The sequence below is a fragment of the Loxodonta africana genome, chromosome 17 (genome assembly GCF_030014295.1).
Source record: "Loxodonta africana isolate mLoxAfr1 chromosome 17, mLoxAfr1.hap2, whole genome shotgun sequence".
Taxonomy (NCBI): Eukaryota; Metazoa; Chordata; class Mammalia; order Proboscidea; family Elephantidae; genus Loxodonta; species Loxodonta africana.
The window spans coordinates 64,535,825-64,562,741 of record NC_087358.1 but is presented as its reverse complement, the minus strand read 5'-3'; the positions used below and the strand labels follow the sequence as shown (position 1 = coordinate 64,562,741).

General features: G+C 41.3%; 1 protein-coding gene across 1 annotated transcript in view; it reads right to left on the bottom strand.

Moving 5' to 3' along the window:
* Positions 1-8,082, bottom strand: part of GTF2F2 (general transcription factor IIF subunit 2) — a 187,576-nt gene extending 179,494 nt beyond the window's left edge. The window contains exon 1 of the mRNA XM_003412608.4: positions 7,847-8,082. Coding sequence (XP_003412656.2) covers positions 7,847-7,912 — 66 coding nt within the window. The 5' untranslated portion in view covers positions 7,913-8,082. The remainder of the gene's footprint in view (positions 1-7,846) is intronic.
* Positions 8,083-26,917: the final 18,835 nt, after the last annotated feature.

The following is a 26,917-nucleotide window of genomic DNA, read 5'->3' as shown; positions in this document are numbered from 1 at the left end:
TTTCAAACTTAAAATACTCTATTTAAAAGAGCATCCCCAGTTACTTTCAACTCCCTTTACCCTGCTTTATTTTTCTTCAGCGTGCTTATCACCTGATATATTTGTGTCTGTTTACTGTCTATTCCTGCTCCTTATTAGGATGTTACCTGCATGAGGGCAGATATTTTGTCAGTTTTGTTTACTGTTAAATGTCAAGCATCTAGAACAGCCTGATGCATGCTTATTATTTTATGACTGGATATCACTGACGATACTATTAATGTAACGGCCAAAAACAAAAATCTGTAGGCGTCAAGTCAATTCAGACTCATAGCAGCCACACTGGACAGAGGAGAACTGCCCCATAGGGTTTCCAAGGCTGTAATCTTTATGGAAACAGATTGCCACATCTTTCTCCCACAGAGTGGCTAGTGGGTTCAAAGCGCCAACCTTTCGGTTAGCAGCTGTGCACTTTAACCACTGCACCACAAGGGCTCCATCCAGTGGTAGTAATATTGGGATATACCTAGGATACAGAATTTAATTTTAATATATCTAATTTCATTTTTAGAGGGAAACTTTGTTTCAGAGATCTAGCTCAAAATTACGAGGGAAAGAGGGGACAATGCCAACAGTGGAGTGTGGCCTTTTCCCACCCGCTCTTCTCCCTTCACTGCTGGTTCCTTAAAATGCTGTTAAAATAAAGAGAAGACAACAGTGTTTTGAACATTCTGCATCCCACTCTGGAGAATGGTATCTGGGGTCTTAACGCTAGCAAGCGGCCATCTAATATGTATCAATTGGTCTCAACCCACCTGGAGCAAAGGAGAATGAAGAACACCAAAAACACAAGGTAATTTTGAGTCCAAGAGGCAGAAAGGACCACATAAACCAGAGACTACATCAGCCTGAGATCAGAAGAGCTAGATGGTACCCAGCTACAACCAATGACTGCCCTGACAAGGAACACAACAGAGAACCCCTGAGGGAGCTGGAGAGCAGTGGGATGCAGACCCCAAATTCTCATAAAAAAGACCAGACTTAATGGGCTGACTGAGACTAGAAGCACCCTGGTGGCCACGGTCCCCAGACCTTCTGTTAGCCCAAGACAGGAACCATTCCCAAAGCCAACTCTTCAGACGGGGATTAGACTGGACAATGGGATAGAAAATGATACTGGGGAAGAATGAGCTTCTTGGATCAAGTAGACACGAGAATATGTTGGCATCTCCTGTCTGGAGGGAAGATGAGAGGGCAGAGGGGGTCAGAAGGTGGCCGAATGGACATGAAAAGAGAGAGTGGAGGGAAGGGGTGTGCTAACTCATTAATGGGAGAGCAATTAGGAATATATAGCAAGGTGTATATATATAAATTTTTGTATGAGAGGCTGACTTGATTTGTAAACTTTCACTTAAAGCACAATTTCAAAAAAAAAAAAAAAAAGTGTTTTGAAGCCTCGGAAGTCTTGGATAAGACCAAACTTCTTCAATATGTTAACCAGGTCAGAAGAATCTGTGACCAAACAGCTACTGACTATAAGTAAGGCCGTTAAATGACAAGAAAATAGTTCTAAGTGAAGTGACTATATATCACAAATTTAAGAATGAAATTCAGTACGATAATTGTACCTAATACAAGTGATGGCCAACTTAAAAACAGTACTGTGATCCAGAAGTTAAATGATAAAAACAATAGTTTGGAACTCATACCATATTGTCATTACTATAATAAAACAGCAGGTTCCCAGATAAACCCACTAGTCTAATTCAAAAGGTTGCCAAAATACTACACTTTTACAATGAAAAAGAATAGAATACAATGAGGATAACATTTCAATCACATATAACTCTCTACACCAAGAGCTTATGGAAATGGGCTTTCTAGAAAGAGGGAGGAAGAGAATAAAAAATGGGATATATGATTCCAAGGTTCCCAAACACTCTTGTTGACATGTCCCTCGTGAGGTATGTGTGTTGTTTCCACTCTCCCCATGCTCATTAAAGAAAATAAGATGGAAAGGATGTAATAGAGGATGTTTCCTCAGATTGCCCAAGACCCAGAAAAGTGTCAGAAAAATGATTCACTTAAAAGCATTATTTCCTCAGGGAGACCTCCCTTGACCTCCTGGATTAGGTCAAGTTCCTTTGTTATTCACACTCACAGAAAACTATTCCTTGCTTTGCTACCCTTATCTGTTTGCAAATATGTTTTCACTGGGACTGTCTCCTGCACCAGATTACAAACTCCGTGAGAGCATGGACCATGTATGTCTGTTTTTTTGTACTAGAAGCTTGTTGACTTAATGAATCAATCCACCCAACCTAGGCAGAGTAATAAGGCCAAACTTGCTTTTCAAGCCAAGGCACTAAAGTAATGTGTGCCAACATTACACAAGTTTCTTTGCAAAGTTTGCTTCATCAGGTATCTAGGTCCCCATCTACTAATCTTCAAAGTCCTGTTTCCCCCAGAACACAAGCTAACTAAGGGCTCTGTAGTGGACACTGTGATGTGACACCCATATTCCCCCTTCAGCCTAAAGACATCCCCCTCAGCTGCTAGGAGTACAGCCAGTAGACAGCCCTCAGCTCTTAGCCGTCTTTGGAATTGCCTCCACTGAAGGACCTTGCCCAAGGTCACAACTTCTTCCTGGACAAACCACATTCAATGACTAGTTGACACAGGTATACCTAACCCCAACTCAGCACTGCTTTGGAGTTCTCTCTAAGGAATCATTCTCAGCTTTCATTGAGACTATATCACACCCTCTGCCCAATCCTGCTTAAGTCTTTTCTCATCCACAGGTGGAGATTCCAAGAGCACTCCCTAATAAACTCCTGCATGCTAATCTCCATCTCAGAGTCAGCTTCTCAGGTAACCTGACCTGTGACAGGGACCTTTTACTCCCATGTTTTTCTGAAACTCAAGATTTGGAGGGGATAAGACACAAGGGACATAAAGTTTTCTCACTTCACCCCTCGAACTGCTAGGGAGATAACCCATGAAAGGGATCCAAGAGGAAAAAAGACATTTCCTATTCTTGGCATTGTATCCAAACAGACCTAAATATGAATAACTATTCCATGCTTGAGCAACATAATTAACTTCCCTAAGTCTCGATTTTATCATGTGAAAAATATACATATCTAGCATCTACTTCATAGGTTTGCTGTGTAAAATACTTGGTGCATAATAAATGCAAGCTCTGATGGCTCTGAGGTGTCACCCATTCCAGCTTCATCTCTCCCTGGTATATAGCTTTCTTGTTGACTGCCAATGTCAAACTACATGCCTGTCTGTGAATAAATAAAGCTCAGCTTGGTGGCACCTTAGTTGCTGAATGAAAGACACAACACTCACAGGGAATGACGCCCATCCCTTCTGTCCCAATTCTCTCCTCCAACGAAGATTAGTCAAAATGTTCACAAGAGGAAGGCTGTTTGGGCTAAAAAAAACCCCTTCATTCCATTGGCTAGTAAGCTGTTTACTAGATCTACTAGATCAATAGCCCCAAACCCCATTCCCAAAAAAGAGATGCAGTTCTTATCATTCAGGCCCTAATATGGTATTCATGACTTTCAAAAATCCCACCCTTAATAACCTTGCTGGAAACCCTGGTGGCATAGTGGTTAAGAGCTACAGCTGCTAACCAAAAGGTCAGCAGTTCAAATCCACCGGGTGCTTCTTGAAAACCCTACGGGGCAGTTCTACTCTGTCCCATAGGGTCACTATGAGTCGGAATTGACTCGACAGCGACAGGTTTTTTTTTTTTTTTAGTAACCTTGCCAGCTTTATCTCCTCCTCTTTCCCATCATGCACCTTACTCTTCAACCAACCAATAGCTAGAGAAGATGATTTTTTCCAGAAGTCTAAACACTGAACCACCACCCACCTATCAGTCAGTTTGCTGTACTGTGATGCCTTGCATGTGACTGTGATGCTGGAAGCATCAAATACTAGCAGGGTCACCTGTGGTGGCCAGGTTTCAGTGGAGCTTCCAGACTAAGACAGACTAGGAAGAAAGACCTTGTGATCTACTTCCAAAAATTAGCCTATGAAAACCCTATGGATCACTAATATAGTGCTAGCAGATGAGCCTCTAGGTTGAAAACTCATTGCCATCGAGTCGATTCCAACTCATAGCAACACTTTGGGAGAGTAGAACTGCCCCATAAGGTTTCCAAGGAGCTCCTGATAGATTCAAACTGCCAATCTTTTGGTTAGCAGCCGAACTCTTAACGACTACACCACCAGGGTTTCCTCTAGGTTGAAAGACACTCAAAACACACAGTGACTGCAACAGTGGACTTGAGCATACCAACAATCATGAAGATGGCGCAGCACGGACAATGTTTCCTTCTATTGTACATGGGTCACCATGAATCAGAGGGGACTCAATGGCAACTAACAATAACAATACTGTAAGCCAAAAAAGGAACTGTGCTAGAGTATTTTAAAACATCATTCAATTTAAAAATAATGATTTCTGTAGGGTATATGGTGGTGGTGTGACCAGGTGCCAAGCAAACTGCAAAGGACTAGCTCCCTGATAAGGCAAAAATTGTGGCGTTATACTTGCCTTTTCCTGAAGACTTTTTCTTTCCAGCCCTGCTGGCAAGTTTTTTCCAACTAACCAACTCCATAGGTTCTTCTTAAATGTCACCCCCTTTAAAAAAAGTCTTCCCTGTCTTGGTCAGATAAACATTCATTTTTCCCTCCCAGAAACTCTCAAAGATCTTACATGTAAGGCTCTTACCATACTTATCCCATTCTATCCCTGTCTCATGACGGAGTTAATAAAATATGTACAAGATAACCAACGAGTAAGAGAAAATTCGTAAGTACTGAGAAACTCTAGGAGAAAATCCACTTATTTTGCAGCAAGTGACCCTCAAAGATCAGAATTTAAGGTATTATTTATAATGAGAAATATTAATGTAAAGTATAAAGACTTGAAATCAGCACCTAGTTCCATTTACAAAATGCAATTAGGTGAGAAAGAATGAAGAAACACTTTCTAAGCTACATGCCATATTTTAATATCACACAAAGAAAGCTGAAAACGAAACAGAACACCACTATTTGATGCACTGTCTCATATAATTTATTCCTATAATTCAGAGATGAAAATCCAAGTATGCTCTAGATATGGGCATGAAAATCACCCTCAATACTTACCCCAGTGCAAATGAAACAAGTTCAAATTATCTGTTAGGTGTGCAAATCAAACCCCATTGCCTATTGGGACGCCTTTTACTAGAGCAGAAATAAAAGTTGTCAAATAAAGGCGGGATATAGACAGATTTTACAACAGAAAATATTTGCTAGCAATTCTCTTCCTCTTTCAGAAATAAGGTTGTCAGAGGACAAGAACTGGCAAGAAAGAGAAAATATCCAGCATATTCCTTTCACACCCAGGAAAGACGTATTTACAAGTCCATTCATTTCCTTGACACATAAAAAAAGAAATACTGCATACCAAGTTGATGCTAGGAAGCAATGATTTTGCAAGCAAGAAATAACAAGAACAAATCATCGGCTTAAGATTTTTTTTTTTTTAAAGAGATAAAATGTATTCAAATGTGCATATATGGGGAGAATACCAAAATTCTTTTAACTTCTTCAATTTCAGATTCATTACGTTCTTTCACATTCTCATTTAGTCAGACTGATGGTTAACTTTATGGGTCAACTTGGCTAGGCTATGGTGCCCAGCTGTTTGCTAAAACACTAGACTAGTTGCTGTTATAAATTACATATGGTGGCCTCAAGTAAAGCAGATTACCTTCTATAATGTGGGCAGGCCTCAATCAATCAGGTAAAGACCTTAAAAGCAAAGGGAAGCTTCCCTAGGATGAGTTCTACTCTTCCGTACCGTAATAGATATGAACACTCCTACTCTTCACTCTTCTTAACGCCTGACCTACACGCAGATTTGGGGAGTGCAGGAGTCTACAGCCAGTTGCCTAACCAACTGATCTTGCAGCCCCCACAATCACATGAGCCAATTCCTTGAAATAAATCAATCTCTCTCTATCTCTACACATGTATATGTCTGGTTCTGTTTCTCTAAAGTACCCTAAGATAGTCAGCAAATCCTGACAATTTTTTACTGAAAACATTTTCCTAACTCTTCAGACTTCATCATCTCATACATACCTATGCTACTGCGGTAACTTTCTGAATTCTGACTCTGGTCACCCTTACCCTCTAATGCATACTGCATACTGCCAAGTTTATTTTCTTTTTAAAAGAATCTTATGCATCCCTGCCTTACTCAAAACCCTCCATTTTCTATAGACTAAAATCAAGAGAGAATCCACTCAACAACAACTGACTTAAAGCTAAAACATCTCCGTTTCACGATATGACAATTTGGGTATATGGTCCCAAGCTTTTTTTACACAAACTCTCTGCTCTAGGCATAATAGTCTCCTCTTTGTTTTCCAGAACGCATCATGTTAACATGCATTTCCAGTCTTATATTTCTGTTCCACTCCTATAGGATCGCTATGAGTCAGAATCAACTCACTGGCAACAGATTTTTTGGTCTATGGAATACTATGCTATAGCTCGATCCACCCATTCAAATCCTGTAAGGCAAACAACATTTATTGTGCATCTACTGCGCTCCAAGCATAAAACCATAATCTCCATTCTCACCACTTTTTCAAGCTCTTTTCTTTAGCCTACAAAGCAGATTATCTCCTTAATCAATCTCTTCCAGTTGGGAGTGAGACACCCATTTACTTGATCGTTTTAAGTCATGCTGATGTGGCTGTGAGATAAGTCGAATGAGTGCCACAGACTAAGGATAAGGTTGAAGGATGAGATCATGCATTCACTCATCAAATATCTGCTGAGCAATTACCAATGTGCCAAACACTATTGTGGGTCCTGTTCTAATGGAATGTGATTGTGTGTATGTGGGTGTTGAGGGGCAGGGAGTAACCATCACTGAACGCATGAATACGGAATCACTTTAGACTCTGACAAACACTTTGAAGAATATAGCAAAAGTTTGACGTGCTACCAAATCACCATAAAGGAGCTATTTTAGAGGGGTGGACAGGAAGAACCTCTCTGATATTTAACTGATGAGGACTTGGCCGTGTGATAAGACAGTAAACTAAAGCATTAACAAACCAAAGATCTCTACATTTTATGCGAGGTTCAAAGACTGTCATGATCACAGTTTGAACATGCATATGTCTTATGAAACTCCCCCAAAAAACAACACTTCTCAGTATAAAAAAAGTCAATACAAACACTGTGCTAACGGCTAACCCAGACTGCAAACGAAAAGGACGCAATACTAGTCTTTACATAAAACATTTATTGACGGTCAGTCTCAAGAGACCCAATCGTGCTCTAAAAGAAAGGTCGAGTGACCTCTTCTCCCATTAGTTCAGAACTCTTCTGAGAGCCCTATTAAAGGTCATCATCCTAAAAGAACAATTTTAAGGGTAAGCAACCTTCCGTTCTACTTTCTGGCCGAGAAAGTAGATTCTTCTGCGTGCTCTCAAGACTAAAATCCGTTTCAACAAGATTCAGGAATTCTTCGATGTGGGATAAAATGCACCGCTCAAATCGGGGGCACCAGACGGGGCACCAGGGCAAGCCAGGTCGTGGGGAACAGATCCATTCCAGGCATACTTGGACTCTCAATTGGCTGAAAGACACTCAGCTTCCCTAAACTAATTTTCTCATCTGCAAACGGGCAAAACAACGACCACACTTCTCCAAGTATGTGAAGCTCTAATGAGATGGCCATAAAAGAACTTTAAAAGCCGTACGGAGCGGGACGATCGGAAGTCACTTAAACTATTTCTATCAGGGGGCGCACAGGCGGGAGTCCCGCGAACATTACCTTGACCAGCCACATTCCCGTGTTCTGTTTGGCGCCGGTCAGATCGAGTTCGCCGCGCTCAGCCATGAGTCTGTCGCCGGTGAAGGCGTGCAGCCGGGGCAGCGGCCGCGACAGCTGGGGGACTTCTGCCGGAGGAGTGTCCGGGGCAACCGGCGAGCCGCGGAGGAAGGTGGCCTCTGAGGAGCTAGGGTTTCTCAGCTACCAGGAAGCTGGAAACCTGAGGAAAAAGGAACACGCCGCTGGGGGCCGGGAACTGCGCCTGCGCACTGCTACCGTCAGTACGGCGCGTTGCTGGGGACAAACTTTCCAGTCGGCCCGCGCTTGGGTGGGTGTGGCTACCGGAGAAGCCCTATCTGATTGATTAAAACGTACGGTGGGACGGGCCAAAACGTCATCAGTACCTTTAAAGACTAGGTCAACGTAACTAAAGAAACTCAAATCGCAACCTATTATCTTCCAGCCAATTTCAATTCAAAATGACCCTGTAGGACAAAGTAGATCGGCCCCATAGGGCTTCCAAGGCTGTAAGCTTACAGGGGTACTGGGTTCCAACCCTGATCTTTTGGTTAGCAGCCAATCGCTTTAACCACTGCACCACCAGGGCTCCTATAACTAAGGAACAAAACAAAACCCATTGCCATTGAGTTTATTACAACTCATGAGGACCCTATAGGATAGAGTAGAACTACCCCGTAGAGTTTCCAAGGAGCGCCTCGTGGTTTTGAACTGCCAACTTTTTGGTTAGAGACATAGTTCTTAACTACTACACCACCAATGTTTCCCTAACTGAGGAAAGAGGGCATCAAAACAGAATAACCAATGGGATTTAAAGAGACAGAAGCTGTCAGTATATGCCCAACCCTGGCCAAGGAGAGAGAGAGAGACAACATTTTGAAGGACAGAACTAGAGTAAAAATTGGAGTTCTTCAAATATCAGTTTCCCGGGAAGTGAACTAGCACAAATGGGCATGGGGATTGGATTAATTTGCCCCAGGTAATCTGAAAACATGCCATTTCTAGACCTGAAAAGAAAGCGGTGTCTCAACTCAGAGGCTGTCCCTGAGGACCTATAATTGAGTAAGCACAGTCTTTAGATTCCAAAATCTGGACTTAATTAGGTCAGTGACAATACAAACACGTAAGAGACAAACCTGATTGTTGAACTCCCCTGCTTAAACAAATTTCTTTTCTCTACTTGGCCCTAGAATAAAATTCAATCCCCTTGCTTCATGGGTCCTCTCCGTTTGATTCCTTTGCACTCCTGCTCCTGACTCTACCACACTTCCCACTGTAACCCAGTGAGGGTTCTTGTCCCGTCCTGTTAGCAGATGGAAATATGACAGACGCCACACCGCCAGTTGTAAGGGAAACAGAAAGTGGAAATTTATTGTTTGTGCAGACAAGGAACGCGGGGCCTAGCAGCCAAAAGACCACGCGCTACCAGCCCCAAGGGAGCTTAGAGCTTTTATGCCCTCCAGTCCCTAGGGGGTGGGATTGGTGCCCCAAATCCGACACCCCATCCTCCCATGTCCATTTTTGGAGATCCAGGTGCTGAATTATTTGTAAAGGAAGGGAACTTTCACTTTACAAGTGGGCTGCGGTGCAGCTGTGTACTGGAGAACATCCGCTCTGGCAAAGTTCAGATCAGGGGTCAAGTTCCAGGCCTCGGCTCTTCAGAGCCTGCGTGGGCACCAAGATCTTGGTTTGCGCATGCGCGGGGTTTTGGTGCCAAATTCAAGCCTCAGTTAGTGCCCTCAGCGCACTGGGGCCAAACCGCGGTTAGGACAGGAGGCTTGGTGGGCTGCTAGTGGGGGTAGGAACTGCAGCGGATCGGGAAGCCTCAGTGACGGCTTCACAACCACACTGAGCCTATCAGACCTCCCTGAATTCGTGAGGCTCTTCCTAAATTATTTCAGAGCCTCTTCACACTTGATTTCCTATCCTCGGATCCCCTATTCTTCCCATAAGCCCGTCCTCGAATAAACTTCTATTTATCTTTCAAGACTAATGGAAACATCAGTTCCTACGAGACCTTTTGCCGACGCCCCAGAGGAAGTTCATTTCCCTTCACATCACAGTGTGTGACACTCAGGGGCGGATTATCCGATAAGCAAGTTACACACGGGCTTATTTGTGCTTATTTTCTGATCTGTACAGCACAATTTCACCTGTTTTTCACCACAAGAAAGACACTTAACTTACTTCACTGACACTTAAGACAAAACCAAAAAATCATGTTGCCCATTGGCTCAATTCTGATTCATGGTGACCCTACAGGACAGAGTCGAACTGCCCCATATGGTTTCCTAACCTTTAAGGGGGAGCGCTGGTGGTGCTGTGCGAGAAAGATGTGGCAGTGCACTTTTGTAAAGGTTTACAGCCTTGGAAACCCTATGCGGCAGTTGTACTCTGTCCTACAAGGCCACTATGAGTTGGAACGGATTCCACAGCAATGAGTTCCCTCCCCCCCTTTGGTTTGCAATCTTTACGGAAGTATACTGCCATATCTTTCTCCCACAGAACGGCCTCAGAGTTTGAACCAGCACTTAACCACTAGCCACCAGGGCTCCTACCCATAACACACTGCACTAAAATATACATGTTTACATGCCTGCCTCTGCTTTCTAGGCTATGAGCTCCTCCCAGGCAGAAATATTTATTCTTATCTATAATGTCTAGCACGGTGTTTGACACATTGTCACATTTCAAAAGGCTTTGGTTGAGTGAATATTCACTGAAGTAAGATATTGTATGAATGGCAAGTAATATATTAAATCACACATCAGACTCACGCACAAAATCGAAGAAATCCCATCACTGCAGCATAGGACCAGGAAGAGCCATCAGGTCTCTGAGATCACTTTAGAAAAACTAATAGGAAAGACAGGAACCAGGCAGTGTGTTAAAAGGGAAGGCTGTATTCTCGAATCACAACTTGGGAAAGGGCCCAAAAACATATAGAGTTCAAGCAGATGAAGAAAGCTCCTTTAAGCTTTGATGAAGTAGAAGGAATAAATCGAAATAGGAGACCATGAAAGAAGGGTAGTAAAGTAGCCTGGAGCACCCTAATAAAGGACTTTGCCAGTTGCTATTGAGTTGACTCCAACTCATGGTGATCCCACATGTGTCAGGGTAGAACTGTGCTCAACAGGGTTTTCAATGGCTGATTTTCCAGAAGTAGATCACCAGGCCTTTCTTACAAGGCACCTCTGGACTTGAACCTCCAACTTTTTGGTTACCAGTTGTTACAGATTGAATTATGTCCCCCCAAAATATGTGTCAACTTGGTTAGGCCATGATTCCCAATATTGTGTGGTTGTCCTCCATTTCCTGATTGATATAATTTGCCAGTGTTGTAAACCCCAATCTCTGCCTGTGGTTAATGAGGGAAGATTGGGTTATGTTAAAGAGGATTAGGGTGGGATGTAACACCCTTAGTCAGGTCACATCCCTGATCAAATGTAAACAGAGTTTCCTGGGGGTGTGGCCTGAATCACCTTTTGTCTTACAAGAGATAAAAGAGAGAAGCGAGGGGAGAGAGAGTGGGACCTCATACCATCCAGAAAGCAGTGCCAGGGGTAGAGTGGGTCCTTTGAACCTGAGGTTCCTGCACAGAGAAGATCCTAGACCCGGAGAAGATTGATAACAGGGACCTTCTCCCAGAGCGGAAGGAGAGAGAGAGGGCCTTCCCCTGGAGCTGATGCCCTGAATTTGAACTTCTAGCCTACTAGACTGTGAGAGAATAAAATTCTGTTTGTTAAAGCCATCCACTGGTGGTATTCCTCTTATAGCAGCACTAGATGATTAAGACACCAGTCAAGCACATTTACCATTTGCAACACCTAGGGACTCCAGTAGTGGACTTTAGAGTAAAGAATTAGTGCCTTGGCCTTGATCAATGAGTTATAAGAAGCCTTAAAATTTATGTGCGTGCATGCATGCTACACAGGGGTTGTGGGAGAAAGAATGGCAAAGAAATGGGTAGAGAAAAAAGGAAAACATGAAGATTTAAAAATGATAAAATTGGGAAAGAGGAAAAACCCAACAATTTACTGAGCACCTGTCCTCATACACTGTTGAGCAAAGAACAATTTTTTCCCTACCTGTCCTTTCCAAACATCTTCCAGCTTGGGGATGGATGTCTATGGAACCGGGAGAGAAAAGGAGAACACAGCCTAACAATATCCATCGAATTTACTGGGAGACCCAAAAGGTGACAGATATTGCAGCCAGATTCCTCACCTTCATAAGGGCCTGTATAGACACTCAGCTATGCATCTTATGTATATTATCCCATCTAATCCTTATAACAAGGATTTCGTTTTACTTGGATCCACAATCAACAGCCATGGAAGCAGCAATCAAGAAATCAAAAGACACATTGCATTGGGTAAATCTGCTGCAAAGGACCTCTTTTTTTTAAAGTGTCGAAGAGTAAAGACGTCACCTTGAAGACTAAGGTGTGCCTGACCCAATCCATGGTATTTTCAATCGCATCATATACATATGAAAGCCGGACAATGAATAAGACTGAAGAAGAATTGATGCCTTTCAATTGTGGTGGTGGTGAAGAATATTGAATACACTAAAAAAAACTGCCAAAAGGACAAACAAATCTATCTTAGAAGAAGTACAGCCAGAATGCTCCATAGAGGCAAGGATGGCGAGACTGCATCTTACATACTTTGGACATGTTGTCAGGAGGGATCAGTCCCTAGAGAAGGACATCATGCTTGGTAGAGTACAGGGTCAGCGGAAAAGAGGAAGATCCTCAACGAGGTGGATTGACACAGTGGCTGCAATAATGAGCTCAAGCATAACGATTGTAAGGATGGCTCAGGACCAGGCAGTGTTTCGTTCTGTTGTGCATAGGGTCGATATGAGTCGGAACCGACTCGATGGCACCTAACAACAACAACAATCCTTATAACAATGAGCCCTTGTAGCGCAGTGGTTAAGCCCTATGCTGCTAACAGAAAGATCGGTGGTTTGAATCCACCCAGCCACTCCTTGGGAGAAAGACCTGATGATCTGCTTCTGTAAAGATTATAGCCAAGAAAACCCTTCAAGACAGCTCTACTCTGTAGTATGAGGTCACTGTGAGTTGGAATATACTCCCCAGTGCGCAAGAACAACAATCTTTATAACAACTTGCTAGAGTAGATATAATATACCCCTCAATATAGCCCCATATAAAAAAAATTTTTTTTTCGTCATTCAAGTATCATCTTCCAAGAGCTGAGACATGAGACCATGTCCCTGAATTGTGATTAACAGAGAATTGAATGCAGAGGTCAGTGCCCAAAACAGGTAACTCCAGAATTCTTTACTCCCCCAGTTACTTGATTAAGTATCAAGTCTTTTAACACACAAACATAAACCTAGGAGGGAGGATCCAAGAACTCACTGCTGGCTGAAATTCTTCCAAGGACTCTAATAGTGCTTAGACCAGCTGTGATCGTTAATGTTACGTGTCATCTTGGCTAGGCTAATGGTTCCTGTGGCCAAACACCAGACTAGTTGCTGTTCCATAATGAAATCTAATGCAATGCGATGTAATCACTCTCCACAGTATAATCTAATGTGATGTAATCAGTCCATCAGTTGAAAAGGGAGTTTCCTCAGGGTGTGATCTGCCTCCAGACTATAAATAGATACTTTGAAAGAATTCACTCCCTCTCTCCACTCAGGACTGATTCTGTCACACGAACTATGGCGCTTGGGGTGCAAGCCAGCAGAAGTCTCCAGCTTGCCTGACCAATGGATTTTGGGCTTTCCAGCCCCCACAATCATGTGAGGTGTGTCTGGAAATTGACCTCGTAGCAAGCTCCCTGGGTATTTCTTAGGCACACCAAAATCTGAGAATCATTGTTCTAATCCCACATGGACAGAGTTTATTAAAACTGGGTCAGCCTCAAGGTCTGAGGCCTGAGAGAAAGTTTGCCAGAGATTTTTCTTCTTGTCAATTGCCTTACAGTTGGAATTCTTCCATGTCCACAATTCTAGCATGTAGCCATTAAAGTATAAGCAGCAAAGCCATTAGAAGAGATATTGCAGAGTGAGTTGAGGGAATTAGAAAAACGTCAACAGGTAGCTAAGTCCACTTTCAGATGTGGCCTTGACTAGCTGCACATGGGATAGCGGCCTGGTGCTAGGAAAGAGATTTTCTGCACACTCACTCAGGAACATTCTAGCGTGGAGACATATTACCCCCAAGGGAGTTCATGTAGGCAAATGTCACCACTGCAAAGTTCTTAATAAGCCAGACTTACCACTCATTGGATATTACTAATATAAAGATTTTCATTCAAAAATTACCTATGAAACAAACCAAAAAAATGTAAGACTAAGATGTGCAAGCTCTTTGGTAATTGCATGACATGGATTGAATTGTGTCCCCCCAAAAATATGTGTTGTAAATCCTAAACCCTATACCTGTGGTTTGTCTGGATAGAAGTTCAAGCATCTGCATTTTTGGCACACCCCTAAAAAAAAATTTTTTTTTGTTGTTGTGCTTCAAGTGAAAGTTTACAAATCAAGTCAGTCTCTCCTACAAAAACTTATACATCTGCTGTGTACTCCTGGCTGCTCTCCCCCTAATGAGACAGCACACTCCTCCTCTCCACCCTGTATCCCCCGTGTCCACTCACCCAAGTTCTGTCCCCCTCTGCCTTCTCATCTTGCCTCCAGACAGGAGCTGCCCACATAGTCTCACGTGTCTACTTGAGTCAAGAAGCTCACGCCTCACCAGTATCATTTTCTGTCTTATACTCCAGTCCAGTCCCTGTCTGAAGAATTGGCTTTGGGAATGGTTCCTGTCTTGGGCTGACAGAGGGTATGGGGACCATGACCCCCGGAGTCCCTCTAGTCTCAGTCAGATCATTAAGTCTATCCTTTTCCAAATTATTCCACCACCATTAACAGAAACTCAGTGCCTCCTAAGCACTGACTCCCCGTTTCCCCCTCCCACCTCCGGTAACCACTACTAAGCATTGGTCTCTGTATATATTTCACATAACTAGGATCATACAATATTTGTTCTTTCGTGACTGAGTTATTTCACTCAACATAAAGTTTTCAAGGTCCATCCATATTATAGCATGTATCAGGACTTCATTTCTCTTTATGGCTGAGTAATATCACATTGTATGTATGTACCATGTTTTGCTCATCCATTCATGTGTTGATGGACATTTAGGTTGTTTCCACCCTTTGGCTATTGTAAATAGTGCTGCAATGTACAAATACCTGTTTGTGTTCCTGCATTCAAGTCTTTTGAGTATATACTTAGAATTGGGATTACTAGGTCACATGGTAATTCTGTTTAACTTTTTGAGGAATCACCAAAGTGTTTTCCACAGCAGCTTCACCATTTTGCATTCCTACCAGCAGTGGATGAGGGTCCCAAGTTCTCCACAACCGCACCAACATCTGTTGTTTTCCATTTTTTAGATCATAGCCATTCTAACCAAAACCAGAACTAAACCTGTTGCCTTCAAGTTGATTCTGACTCACAGCGACCCTATAGGACAGAGTAGAACTGCCCTATATGGTTTCTAAGGTTTGATCTTTTTTTTTTTAATTTTACTTTAGATGTAGGTTTACAGAGTGTCTTAGTTCTCCGTCCTGTAGGGTCGCTATGAGTTGGAATCGACACGACAGCACTAGGTTTTTTGTTTTGTTTTGTTTTCTTGGTCATCTTGTGCTGCTATAACAGAAAGACCACAAGTGGATGGCTTTACCAAAGAGAAATTGATTTCCTCACAGAAAAGTAGGCCAAATGTCCAAATTCAGGGTGTCTGTTCCAGGGGAAGGCTTTCTCTCTCAGTTAGCTTTCTCATCAATCTTCCCCCAGACTAGGAGTTTCTCTGGGCCGGGACCCTGGGTCCAAATGATGCACTCTGCTCCCAGCACTGCTTTCTTGGTGGTATGAGGTCCCCTGTCTCTCTGCTCACTTGTCTCTTTTATATCTCAAGATATTGCCTCAAGACACAATCCAATCTTGTATACTGAGTCCTGCCTCAAACCCTGGTGGCGTACTGGTTAAGTACTTCAGCTGCTAACCAAAAGGTGGGCAGTTCGAATCCACCAGGCAGTCCTTGCAAACTCTATGGAGCAGTTCTACCCTGTACTACAGAGTCACTATGAGTTGGATCGATTCAACAGCAACTGGTTTCTTCAACACCAATGGATTTTGTTTGGTTTTTGGTTTTCACTAACACATCTCCAGCCCATCCTCCCTCATTAACATCACAGAGGCAGAATTTACAACATATAGGAAAATCACACAATACCGGGAATCATGACCCAGCCAAATTAATGCACACGTTTTAGGGGGGACATAATTCAATCCATGACACAGAGCAAACTAGCTTCTCGTTAAAAAATACGCGTATTGTTTTGTGACATTGGTTGCCAACACCATGACATATCAACACTCTCCCTTCTCGACCTTAGGTTCCCTATTACCAGTTTTCCTGTTCCCTCCTGCCTTCTTGTCCTTGCCCTGGGCTGGTGTGCCCATTTAGTCTCATTTTGTTTTATGGGTCAGTCTAATCTTTGGCTGAAGAGTGAACCTCAGGAGTGACTTCAGTATTGAGCTATAATGGTGTCCGGGAGCCATGTTCTTGGGGTTTCTCCATCTCTGTCAGACCAGTAAGTCTGGCCTTTTTTTGTGAGTTAGAATTTTGTTCTACATTTTTCTCCAGCTCTCTCCGGGACCCTCTATTGTGATCCCTGTCAGAGTGGTCAGTGGTGGTAGGTGGGCACCATCTAGTTGTGATGAACTCAGTCTGGTGGAGGCTGTGGTAGCTGTGGTCCATTAGTCCTTTGGACTAATCTTTCCCTTGTGTCTGATTTTCTTCATTCTCCCTTGCTCCGGATGGGGCGAGACCAGAGGCTGCTTACAAGCTTTTAAGACCCCAGACGCTACTCACTAAAACAGAAAGTAGAATATTTTCTTTAGAAACTATGTTATGCCAACTGAGCTGGATGTCCCTCGAGACCGTGGTGTTTGCAGCCCTCAGCCCAGTAATTTGGTCCCTCAGGGAGTTTGGATGTGTCTGTGGAGCTTCCGTGACCTTGCTTTGACAAGTTGTGCTGCCTTCCCCCGTATTGTGTACTGTCTTACCTTTCACCCAAGTTAAAACTTATTTATTTTCTGTTTAGTTTTTTCCCTTCCACGCCCCCCCCCACCATAACCATCAAAGAATGTTTCCATTTGTGTGTAAATCTTTTCATGAATTTTTATAGTAGTGGTCTCATACGAGATTTCTCCTTTTGTGACTGACTTATTTCACTCAGCATAATGCCCTCCAGATTCATCCACGTCGTGAGATGTTTCACAGATTCATCATTGTTCTTTATTGTTACGTAGTATTCCATCATGTGTATGTACCATAGCTTGTTCATCCATTCATCTGTTGATGGGCACCTAGGTTGTTTCCTTCTTTTTGCTATTGTGAACAATGCTCCAATGAACATGGGTGTGCTTATGTCTATTTGTGCGACATCTCTTATTTCTCTGGGATATATTCCTATGAGTGAGATTGCTGGATCATATGGCATTTCTATTTCTAGCTTTTTAAGGAAGCACTATACTTTTTTCCTAATGGTTTTACCATCTTGCATTCCCACCAGCAGTGCCTAAGAGTTCCAGTCTCTATGCAGCCTCTCCAACATTTGTTATTTTCTGTTTGTTTTTTTTTTTAATTGATGTCAGTAATGTTGGGTTGAGATGGTAGCTCATTGTGCTTTTGATTTGCGTTTCTCTGATGGCTATTGATTAGGAGCATTTCCTCATGTGTCTGTTGGCTGCTTGAACGTCTTCTTTGGTCAAGTGTCTGTTCATATCCTTCGCCTATTTTTTAATTGGATTATATTTGTCTTTTTGTTGTAGAGGTGTTGGATTTTTCTGTAGATTTTAGAGATTAGACCTTTGTCAGATTTGTCACAGCCAAAATTTTTTCCCCAGTCTGTAAGTTCTCTTTTTTACTCTTTTGGTGAAGTCTTTTGATGAGCATAAATGTTTAATTTTAGAAGATCCCAGATATCTAGCTTAACTTCTGATGTTTGCGTATTGTTAATTATGGTTTATATCCTGTTAATGCCATGTATGGAAACCCTGGTGGCGTAGTGGTTAAATGCTATGGCTGCTAACCAAAAGGTCGGCAGTTCAAATCCGCCAGGCGCTCCTTGGAAATTCTACGGGGTCGGAATCAACTCAATGGCACTTGTTTTTTTTGGTTAATGCCCGTGTATTAGGGCCTCTAGTGTTGACCCTATTTTTTCTTCTATGATATCTATAGTTTTAGGCTTTATATTTAGGTCTTTTATCCATTTTGAGTTTGTGTATGGTGTGAGGTATGGGTCTTGTTTCATTTTTTTGCAGGTAGATATCCAGTTTTGCTAGCACCATTTGTTAAAAAGATCTTCTTTTCCCCCATTTAATGGACGTTTGGCATTTGTTGAAGATCAGGTGATCATAGGTGGATGGATTTACATCTGTGTTGTCAATTCTGTTCTATTGGTCAATGTATCTGTCATTGTACCACTACCAGACTGTTTTGATTACTGTAGCTGTATAGGAGCTTCTGAGGTCTCGTAGTACAAGTCATCCTACTTTATTCTTCTTTAGTAGTGCTTTACTTATCTGGGGCCTCTTCACTTCCCATATAAAGTTAATGATTAGTTTTTGCATCTCATTAAAGAATGCTGTTGGTATTTGGATCGTGTATTTGTAGATTGCTTTGGGTAAAATTGACATTTTGACAACATTAAGTCTACCTATCCATTGCATGGTATGTTTTTCCATTTATGTAGATCTCTTTGTTTGTTTTTTGCATTGCTGTTTTGTAGTTTTCTATGTATATGTCTTTTACATCCCTGGTTATATTTGTTTCTTAGTATTTTATTTTTTTAGGGGCTATTTTAAATGGTATTGTTTTCCTGATTCCTTTTTCATTATTCTCTTTATTGGTGTATAGGAATCTAACTGGTTTTTGCATGTTTATCTTATCCCTGCTACTCTGCTGAATCTTTCTATTAGTTCCAGCAGTTTTTTCACGAATGTTTTGGGTTTTCTATGTATAGTGTCATGTCATCTGCAAAAAGGGACAATTTAACTTCTTCCTTACCAATCTGGATGAGCTTTATTTCTTTTTCTTGCCTTATTGCTCTAGCCAGGACTTCCAACACAATGTTAAATAGGAGTGGTGATAAAGGGCATCTTTGTCTTGTTCCTGTTCTCAAGGGGAATGTTTTCAGCCTCTCTCCATTAAGATTGATGTTGGCTGTTGGTTTTATATAGATGCCCTTTATTATGTTAAGGAATTTCCCTTCTATTCCTATTTTATTGAGAGTTTTTATCAGTAATGGGTGCTGGACATTGCTGAATGCTTTTTCTGTATCAACTGATATGATCATGTGATTCTTTTCTTTATGTGGTAGATTAGGTTGATTTTCCAGTGTTGGACCATCCTTGCATACCTGGTATGAATCCCACTTGGTCGTGGTGTATTTTTTTTTTATATATTATGCTGTATTCTATTGGCTAGAATTTTGTTGAGAATTTTTGCATCTATATTCATGAGAGATACTGGTCTGTAATTTTCTTTTCTGTGGTATCTTTGCCTGATTTTGTTATCAGGGTTATGCAGGCTTCATAGAATGCATTCAGAAGCATCCCTTCCATTTCTATGTTCTCAAATAGTTTGATTAGTGCTGGTGTAAGCTCTTCTCTGAATGTTTGGTAGAATTCTCCAGTGAAGCCATTCTGGGCCAGGGCTGTTTTTTTGTTGGAAATTTTTTTTTTAATTGCATTTTCAATGTCTTCTTGTTACGAGCCTGTTCATATTTTCACCTTTGGTTTGTGTTAGTTTGGGTAGATAGTGTGTTTTTAGAAATTTGCCCGTTTCCTCTAGGTTTCCAAATTTGTTGGAGCATAGTTTTCCACAGTACTCTGTTACGATCCTTTTTATTTCAGTTGGGTCTTTTGTAATGTCCCCCATCCCCTTTCTCACTTGAGTTATTTGCATCCTCTCTTGCTTTTCTTTTGTCAGTTTGGCCAATGGGTTCATTTTGTTGATCCTTTCAAAGAACCAGCTTTTGGTTTTGTCAATTCTTTCTATTGTTTTCTATTCTCTGTTTCATTGATTTCCGCTCTGATCTTTATTATTTCCTTTCTTCTGGTGGCTGTGGGCTTCTTTTGCCATTCTCTTCTTATTTGTTCAGGTTGTACAGCTAATGTTTTGATTTTGTCCCTTTCTTCTTTTTTGATGTGTGCATCTATTGCTATACATTGACCTCTGAGCACTGCCTTTGTTGTGTCCCCAAGATTTTGGTATGATGTGTTTTCATTCTCATTTGATTCTAGGAATTTTTTTATTCCATTTTTGATTTCTTTTGTTACCCAGTGGTTTTTAAGCAAGGTGTTATTCAGTTTCCATGTGTTTGATTTTTCTGCCTTGCTCTTTCTTTTTTTAATTTCTACTTTGATAGTGTCGTGACCAGAGAAGATATTTTGTATTATCTCAATTTTTTAATTTTTTGAGAGTTGCTTTGTGGCCTAAGGTGTGGTCTATTCTGGAGAATCTTCCATGTGCATTGGAAAAGAATGTGTACTTTGCTGCTATTGAGTGGAGTGTTCTGTATATATCTATGAGGTCAAGTTGGTTGATTGTGGTCTTCAGATCTTCGTATCTTTGTTGAGTTTCTTTATAACTGTTCTGTCCTTTACTGAGAATGATGTGTTAAAGTCTCCTACTATTATTGTGGAACTATGAATTTCTCTTTTCAGTGTGTTAGAGTTTGTTTTATGTATTTTGGAGCCTTGTTACTGGGTGCATTGATATTTGTTATGGTATTTCTTTGTGGTGGATTGTCCCCGTAATCATTATATAATGCCTTCCTTTGTCTTTTATGTTGGACTTTGTTTTAAAGTGTAGTCATGTAGTACTGCTATAACAGAAATACCACAAGTGGATGGCTTTAACAAAGAGAAATTTATTTTCTCACAGCCTAGTAGGGTAGAAGTACAAATTCAGGGCATCAGCTCCAGGGGAAGCCTTTTTCTCTCTGCTAGCTTTGAAGGAAAATCCTTGTCATCAACCTTCCATTGGTCTGGGAGCATCTCAGCGCAGGAACCTCTGGTCCAAAGAACATGCTCTGCTCCCAGTGCTTCTTTCTTGGTGATATGAGGTCTCCTGCTCTCTGCTTGCTTCCCTGTCCTTTTATCTCTTGTAAGATAAAAGGTGGTACAGGCCACACCCCAAGAAAACTCCCTTTACACGGGATCAGGGATGTGATCTGAGCAAGAGCATAACATCCCACCCTAATCCTTTTTAACCACAGGTGGAGATTATGATTTATAACACATAGGAAAATCACAAAATGGAGGATAACCACACATGGCTTAACCAAGTTGACGTATATTTTGGGGGGACACGATTCAATCCATTACAAAGTCTGTTTTATCTGAAATTGGTATTGCCACTCCTGCTCTTTTTTGGTAGCTGTTTGCTTGATACATTTTTTTACATCCTTTGATTTTTTTAATAAATTTATGCCATTGTTTCTAAGGTGTGTCTCTTGTAGACAGCATATTGATAGGTCTTGTTTTTTATCCATTCTGTCACTCTGTCTCTTTACGGGTGCATTTAAGCCATTTACATTTAGTCTGATTATTGATAGGTGTGAGTTTATTGATGTCATTTTGTAGTGCTTTTGTTTTGGTGGGGGACTGCTGACATTTTCTTTGGTCCCCTTACTGTTCTGTGCTGAATTCCTTTTTTTGTGTGTGTGGATTTTGTTTGTTTGTTTGTTTGTTTCATTTTTGCAGATTTTTGCATTTACTGAGACTTTACGTTTTCCTTCTTTATTTTTATTTTGATGAGTAGGTTTGTTAAATTTCTTTTTGGTTACCTGGAAATTTACCCCTATCTTCCTAAGTTTAAACCAATCTTTTATTACTTGATAACACCTTGACTTCTTCTCCATTTGAAAGTTCTAGACCTACACTGGAAACCCTGGTGTTATAGTGGTTGAGAGTTTGGCTGCTAACCAAAAGGTCAGCAGTTCAAATCCACCAGGTGCTCCTTGGAAACCCTATGGGGCAGTTCTGACCTCTGTCATATAGGGTCATGATAAATTGGAATTGACTCAAAGGCAATGGGTTTAGACCTACACTGTTTATTCCTTCTTTCACTGTTCTGACGTTGTTGTCATTCATTTACAGATTGACGTCCCTGGTTCCCTGTCGTAAGTATTTTAGTTTTGTTTTATCCTTGAGAGTTTATTACCTAGGTTGGTATCTGGCTGATGCTGTCTTATGTCCTAGATTCAGGTTGTTGTCTGATGTTGTTGGTTCTCTAACTGAAGAACTTCCTTTAATAATTCTTGTACGTATGGTTTGGTTTTCACGTATTCCCTTAATTTCTGTTTGTCTGGGAAATGTTCTAATTTCAGCATCATATTTGAGCAAGAGTTTTGCAGGATATATTATTCTTGGTTGGCAGTTTTTTTCTTTCAAGATTTTATATATGTCATCTCATTGCCTTCTTGCCTGCATGGTTTCTGCCAAATAATCAGAGCTTAGTCTTATTGTTTCCCCTTGTATGTGACTTTGTTTTTCTTGAGCTGCTCTCAGGATTCTTTCTTTGTCTTTGGTTTTAGTGAGTGTGATTATGATATGACTTGGTGTTTTTCTTTTGGGTTCTATCCTACATGGGATGTGTTGAGCTTCTTGTATGATTGACTTTTTGCCTTTCGTGATATTAGGGAAGTTTCTGTCAGCAAATCTTAAATGATCCTCTCAGTGTTTTCTATTTTCTCCCCTTGTTCTGGAACTCCAATCACATGGAAATTTTTTGCTTTTGCTTTCATCCCATATTGTTCTCAGGGTTTCTCCATCCTTTTCTCTTATTTTTCCTCAAACAATGTGGTATCCAAGGATTTGTCTTCAGTTTCACTGTCCTGTCAAATTTGCTCCTAAAGCCTTCTTTTGCAGTGTCCGTTTCTGAAATCTTGTTGTATCTTTTGGATTTCTAAATGCTGCTTTTGTATGATTTCTAGTCATTTATTTATTTTGACATTTTGTTCATGTGTTATTTTCCTGAATTCTTCCATTGTTTTGTCTGTCTTTTCCGTGATTTTGTCTCTATTTTCCATGATTTTGTCTATTTTTTCCTTATCCTTGTCTGCAATTCTTTCATCTATTGGAGAACTATGAATATTAGAGCTCTGAATTCCCTATCAGGTATTCCAGTGCCTTTTCTTCCAGTAGAAAGTCATCTGGTGTTTTATTTTGGTTACTTTATGGAGCCAGCCTCTCCTCTTTTTTTTTTTTTGAATATATTTTGATAGGCAAAGTCAGCACAACTTGACCAAGGCAAAATCATAAAAGCTGCCTAGACACATCCAAATACCTTGAGGGACTGAATTACTGGGGCTGAGGGCTGGGGGTCATGGTCTTGGGCGGACATCTAGACCAGTTTTTCATAGCATAGTTCATAAAGAGAATGTTCTACTACATCCTACTTTGGTGAGTAGTGTCTGCCGTCCTAAAAGCTTGCGAGTGGCCATTTAAGATACATCTGTTGGCCTCAGCATGTTCTGAACAAAGGAGAATGAAGAAAACCAAAGGCACAAGGAAAGTTTTAGTCCAAAGAACTAATGGAACACAGCTTCCACCAGCCTGAGCCCAGAAAAACTGGGTGGTACTTGGCTACCGGCACCAACTGCTCTGACAGGGATCACAATAGAGGGTCCTGGGAAGAGTGGGAGGAAAATGTAGAACAAAATTCAAATTCACACACACACACACAAAAGACCAGACTTATTGATCTGACAGTTTCTGTAGGAATTCCTGAGACTACAGCCCCCAGACACCCTTATAACTCAGAACTGAAGCCACCCCCAAAGTCCGCTTTTCAGCTGAAGATTAGGCAGACCTATAAAACAAACAGTAACACACTTGAAGAACGTGCTTCTTAGTTCGAGCGAAGCATATGAGACCAAATGTGCGACAGCTGCCCAAAAACAAAGATGAGAAGGCAAGAAGGGACAGGAAAACTGGATGAATGGACACTGAGGACCCAGAGTGGAAAGGAAAAGGAGAGCGCTGACAATTGCAGGGACTGCAACTAATGTTACAAAACAATATGTGTATAAAACTTTTGAATGAAAAACTAATCTGTGCTGTAAACTTTCACCTAATACACAATAACTAAAAATGTCATATTTACATTTTATAAAGATCCTTCTAGCTGCTGTGAAAAGAAAAAATGCATGAGAGGAGTTCCAGAATGGAAACCATTGCATTAATCCAGGTGAGAGAAGATAGTGGCTTGGATTAGGAGGGTAGCAGTGGAGGTGGATTGGAAACATAGATGTATTTAGGAGGCAGAATTAATGAGGTTTTGTGGTTCTTTGCTGTGTAGCAAAATAAGACCATCTACCAAGTGATAAGGACTCCCTGGTGGGACAAATGGTTAAGCACTGGACTATGAACCAAAAGATTGGAGGTTCAAACCCACCCAGGGGCACCTTGGAAGAAAGCCCTGACTGCTTCCAAAAGGTCATATCCTTGAAAACCCTATGGAGCAGTGCTATTCTGCACACATGTGGTCGCCAAATCAACAGCAACCACCACCAACGACAACCAAGTAGTAACTCAGTACAAGCAAACAAAATACACACACACAACATTGCTCCTTTTGGGCGATCGGACAAGACTTTGCATGCATTTTACCTCACAGTTAACAGGATTCGCTTGAATTCCTTCTGTAAAGTGCCTTATGTCTGATGTAACATATGGCTGCTGTGGCCTACAAGAAGCCTTCATTGGCAGTCAGTCAGTTTAATTACTCATCAGGGATTACTGTAGGAATAAAGGGCTAAATAAAGCATGGAAAAATTTAATTTGTCTTTGCTGTAATGTAATTTGATTGTTTTCATATATAATTTGCCAAAACGGTTATACCATATTTTATATATTAAATAAAATTATAGTTAGGAAACAGCACTGGAATACTTGATCAAAGTGACCAGATAAAAATCACAAATAACAGTAAGTCCTAAAATATCATATTAAACAGATGGATCCTCACTAGTGTTCAGATTTCAAAGCCAGAGAAGGCATGCATGCTGAATACCAATGAGGAATTATGTCCACATTCGTGCTAGGAGCAAAAGCTAGGGGCTTACATTTCAATGAATCTGACTTGCTACATAAAAACACAAACATACACTCAAAAACACAAATAGTTTTGCATCCACGGTTAGGTGAAAATATTAGCTAGAGCAAGGGGGTGCCTCCTCCCATCAATGGGTAGAGCTGAGAGAAGTTCAGTTGAAAGATCCTTTCTTCAAGTAAAGATCTTGTCATAACTTTGTCAACACACTTTTTGTTTCTCTCTCGTGTAAATAATTGAACTGACACAGGGGCTATGCTCCATGATGTTCTTGGTGGCCTAGGGTCCTTCCATCTTTTCATTTCATTATGCCTACGCTATAGTCCTTGTTTGTGTGGAGGACCACATCATCTACATTTTCCAACCAAGTGGGAAAGGGAAAAGGGAAATGGATTATACATCACTTTGGTCAGACGTCAAAATAAATATAACAGTCTGTTTGAATTGGGGTCCAAATAGATCCATACATTGTGATTGGTTGCTATGTATCTCTCTATTAATATGAGAGAAGCTAGGTTAGTTGCCCTGTACAGTTTTTCTACCTTCTGGAATTTGCTGATTGCATACCCAGGGTGCCATTCTTTTCTTGTATTTTCTACAAACTGGTAGTTAGATCTTGAGGCATGATCAGACTCAGGTTTGATTTTGGTAGAGGGAAAGACTATTTACTTCATATACGGTCTTGTGTACTTCCAGCATGAGGTGTATAATATCTGGTTTTCTTTCCTTTTGTGATGTTGGCAGCTGTCATAGTCATCTAGTGCTGTTGTAACAGAAATACCACAAGTGGATGGCTTTAACAAAGAGAAATTTATCTCTTCACAGTAAAGAGTAGGCTAGAAGTCCAAATTCAGGGTGTCAGCTCCATGGGAAGGCTTTCTCTCTCTGTCTGCCTTCTCATCAGTCTTTCCCTGGACTGGGAGCTTCTCTGTGCAGGTGTCCCGGGTCCAAAGCACAGGCTCTGCTCCTGGCACTGCTTTCTTGGTGGTATGAGGTCCCCAATTCTCTGCTTGCTTTCCTTTCCTTTTTATCTCTTGAGAGATAAAAGTGGTGCAGGCCACACCCTAGGGAAACTCCCTTTACATTGGACCAGGGATGTGACCTTTCAGTTAGCAGCCCAGGGCTTATCCACTGCGCCATCAGGGCTCCTTAGTAATTCATTAAAGCCAAAGAAACCAAGCCCACTGCCGTCGAGTCGATTTGGACTCCTAGCGATCCTATAGTGACCCCATAGGACAGAGTAGAACTGCCCCATATAGTTTCCAAGGAGCGACTAGTGGATTTGAACTGTCAACCTTTTGGTTAGCAGCCTGAACCCTGAACCACTGTGCTACCAGGCCTCTGGTAATACATTAAAAAAAAAATACATTAGGGATTGCAAAAATTTTATATTCAAATTCTATCTCTATCATTCCATTATCATTCCCAAGAGATATAAGATAAAAACTTGATTCTGGCACAGGACTGAGTGAAGGTGGTGTGAGGTTTTCATACTTGTGAAGGTTGTGTTGCTGGCCAGTCTGTACTTGAATTAAAAAACGCCCCCTGAGCACTGAAAGAGCACCCAAAGGAGGCTGATTCTCAATCCACCTGCAAGATTCTGATTCCCAGGCTACGTCTACTTTATCCTTCAACCCCAAAGTCATAGTCTTTTTGTTTGTTTTATTTTCCCCCACAACATTCTTCTATCACAAATCAAGAAGAGTCTCCATGGCCCAAATAATTTGCAATTGGCCAATTGGCTACTTGTTTGTATTCCTGATGTAACAAATTTTTGCAGCTGTCAGGCATCCAGAAAGAAAGGGACTGTCTCTTTTCTGGAATTGCTAAAACTAAGAGACTCAAGTTCCAGGTGACTTCTCAGTTTGTACATATATTCTGC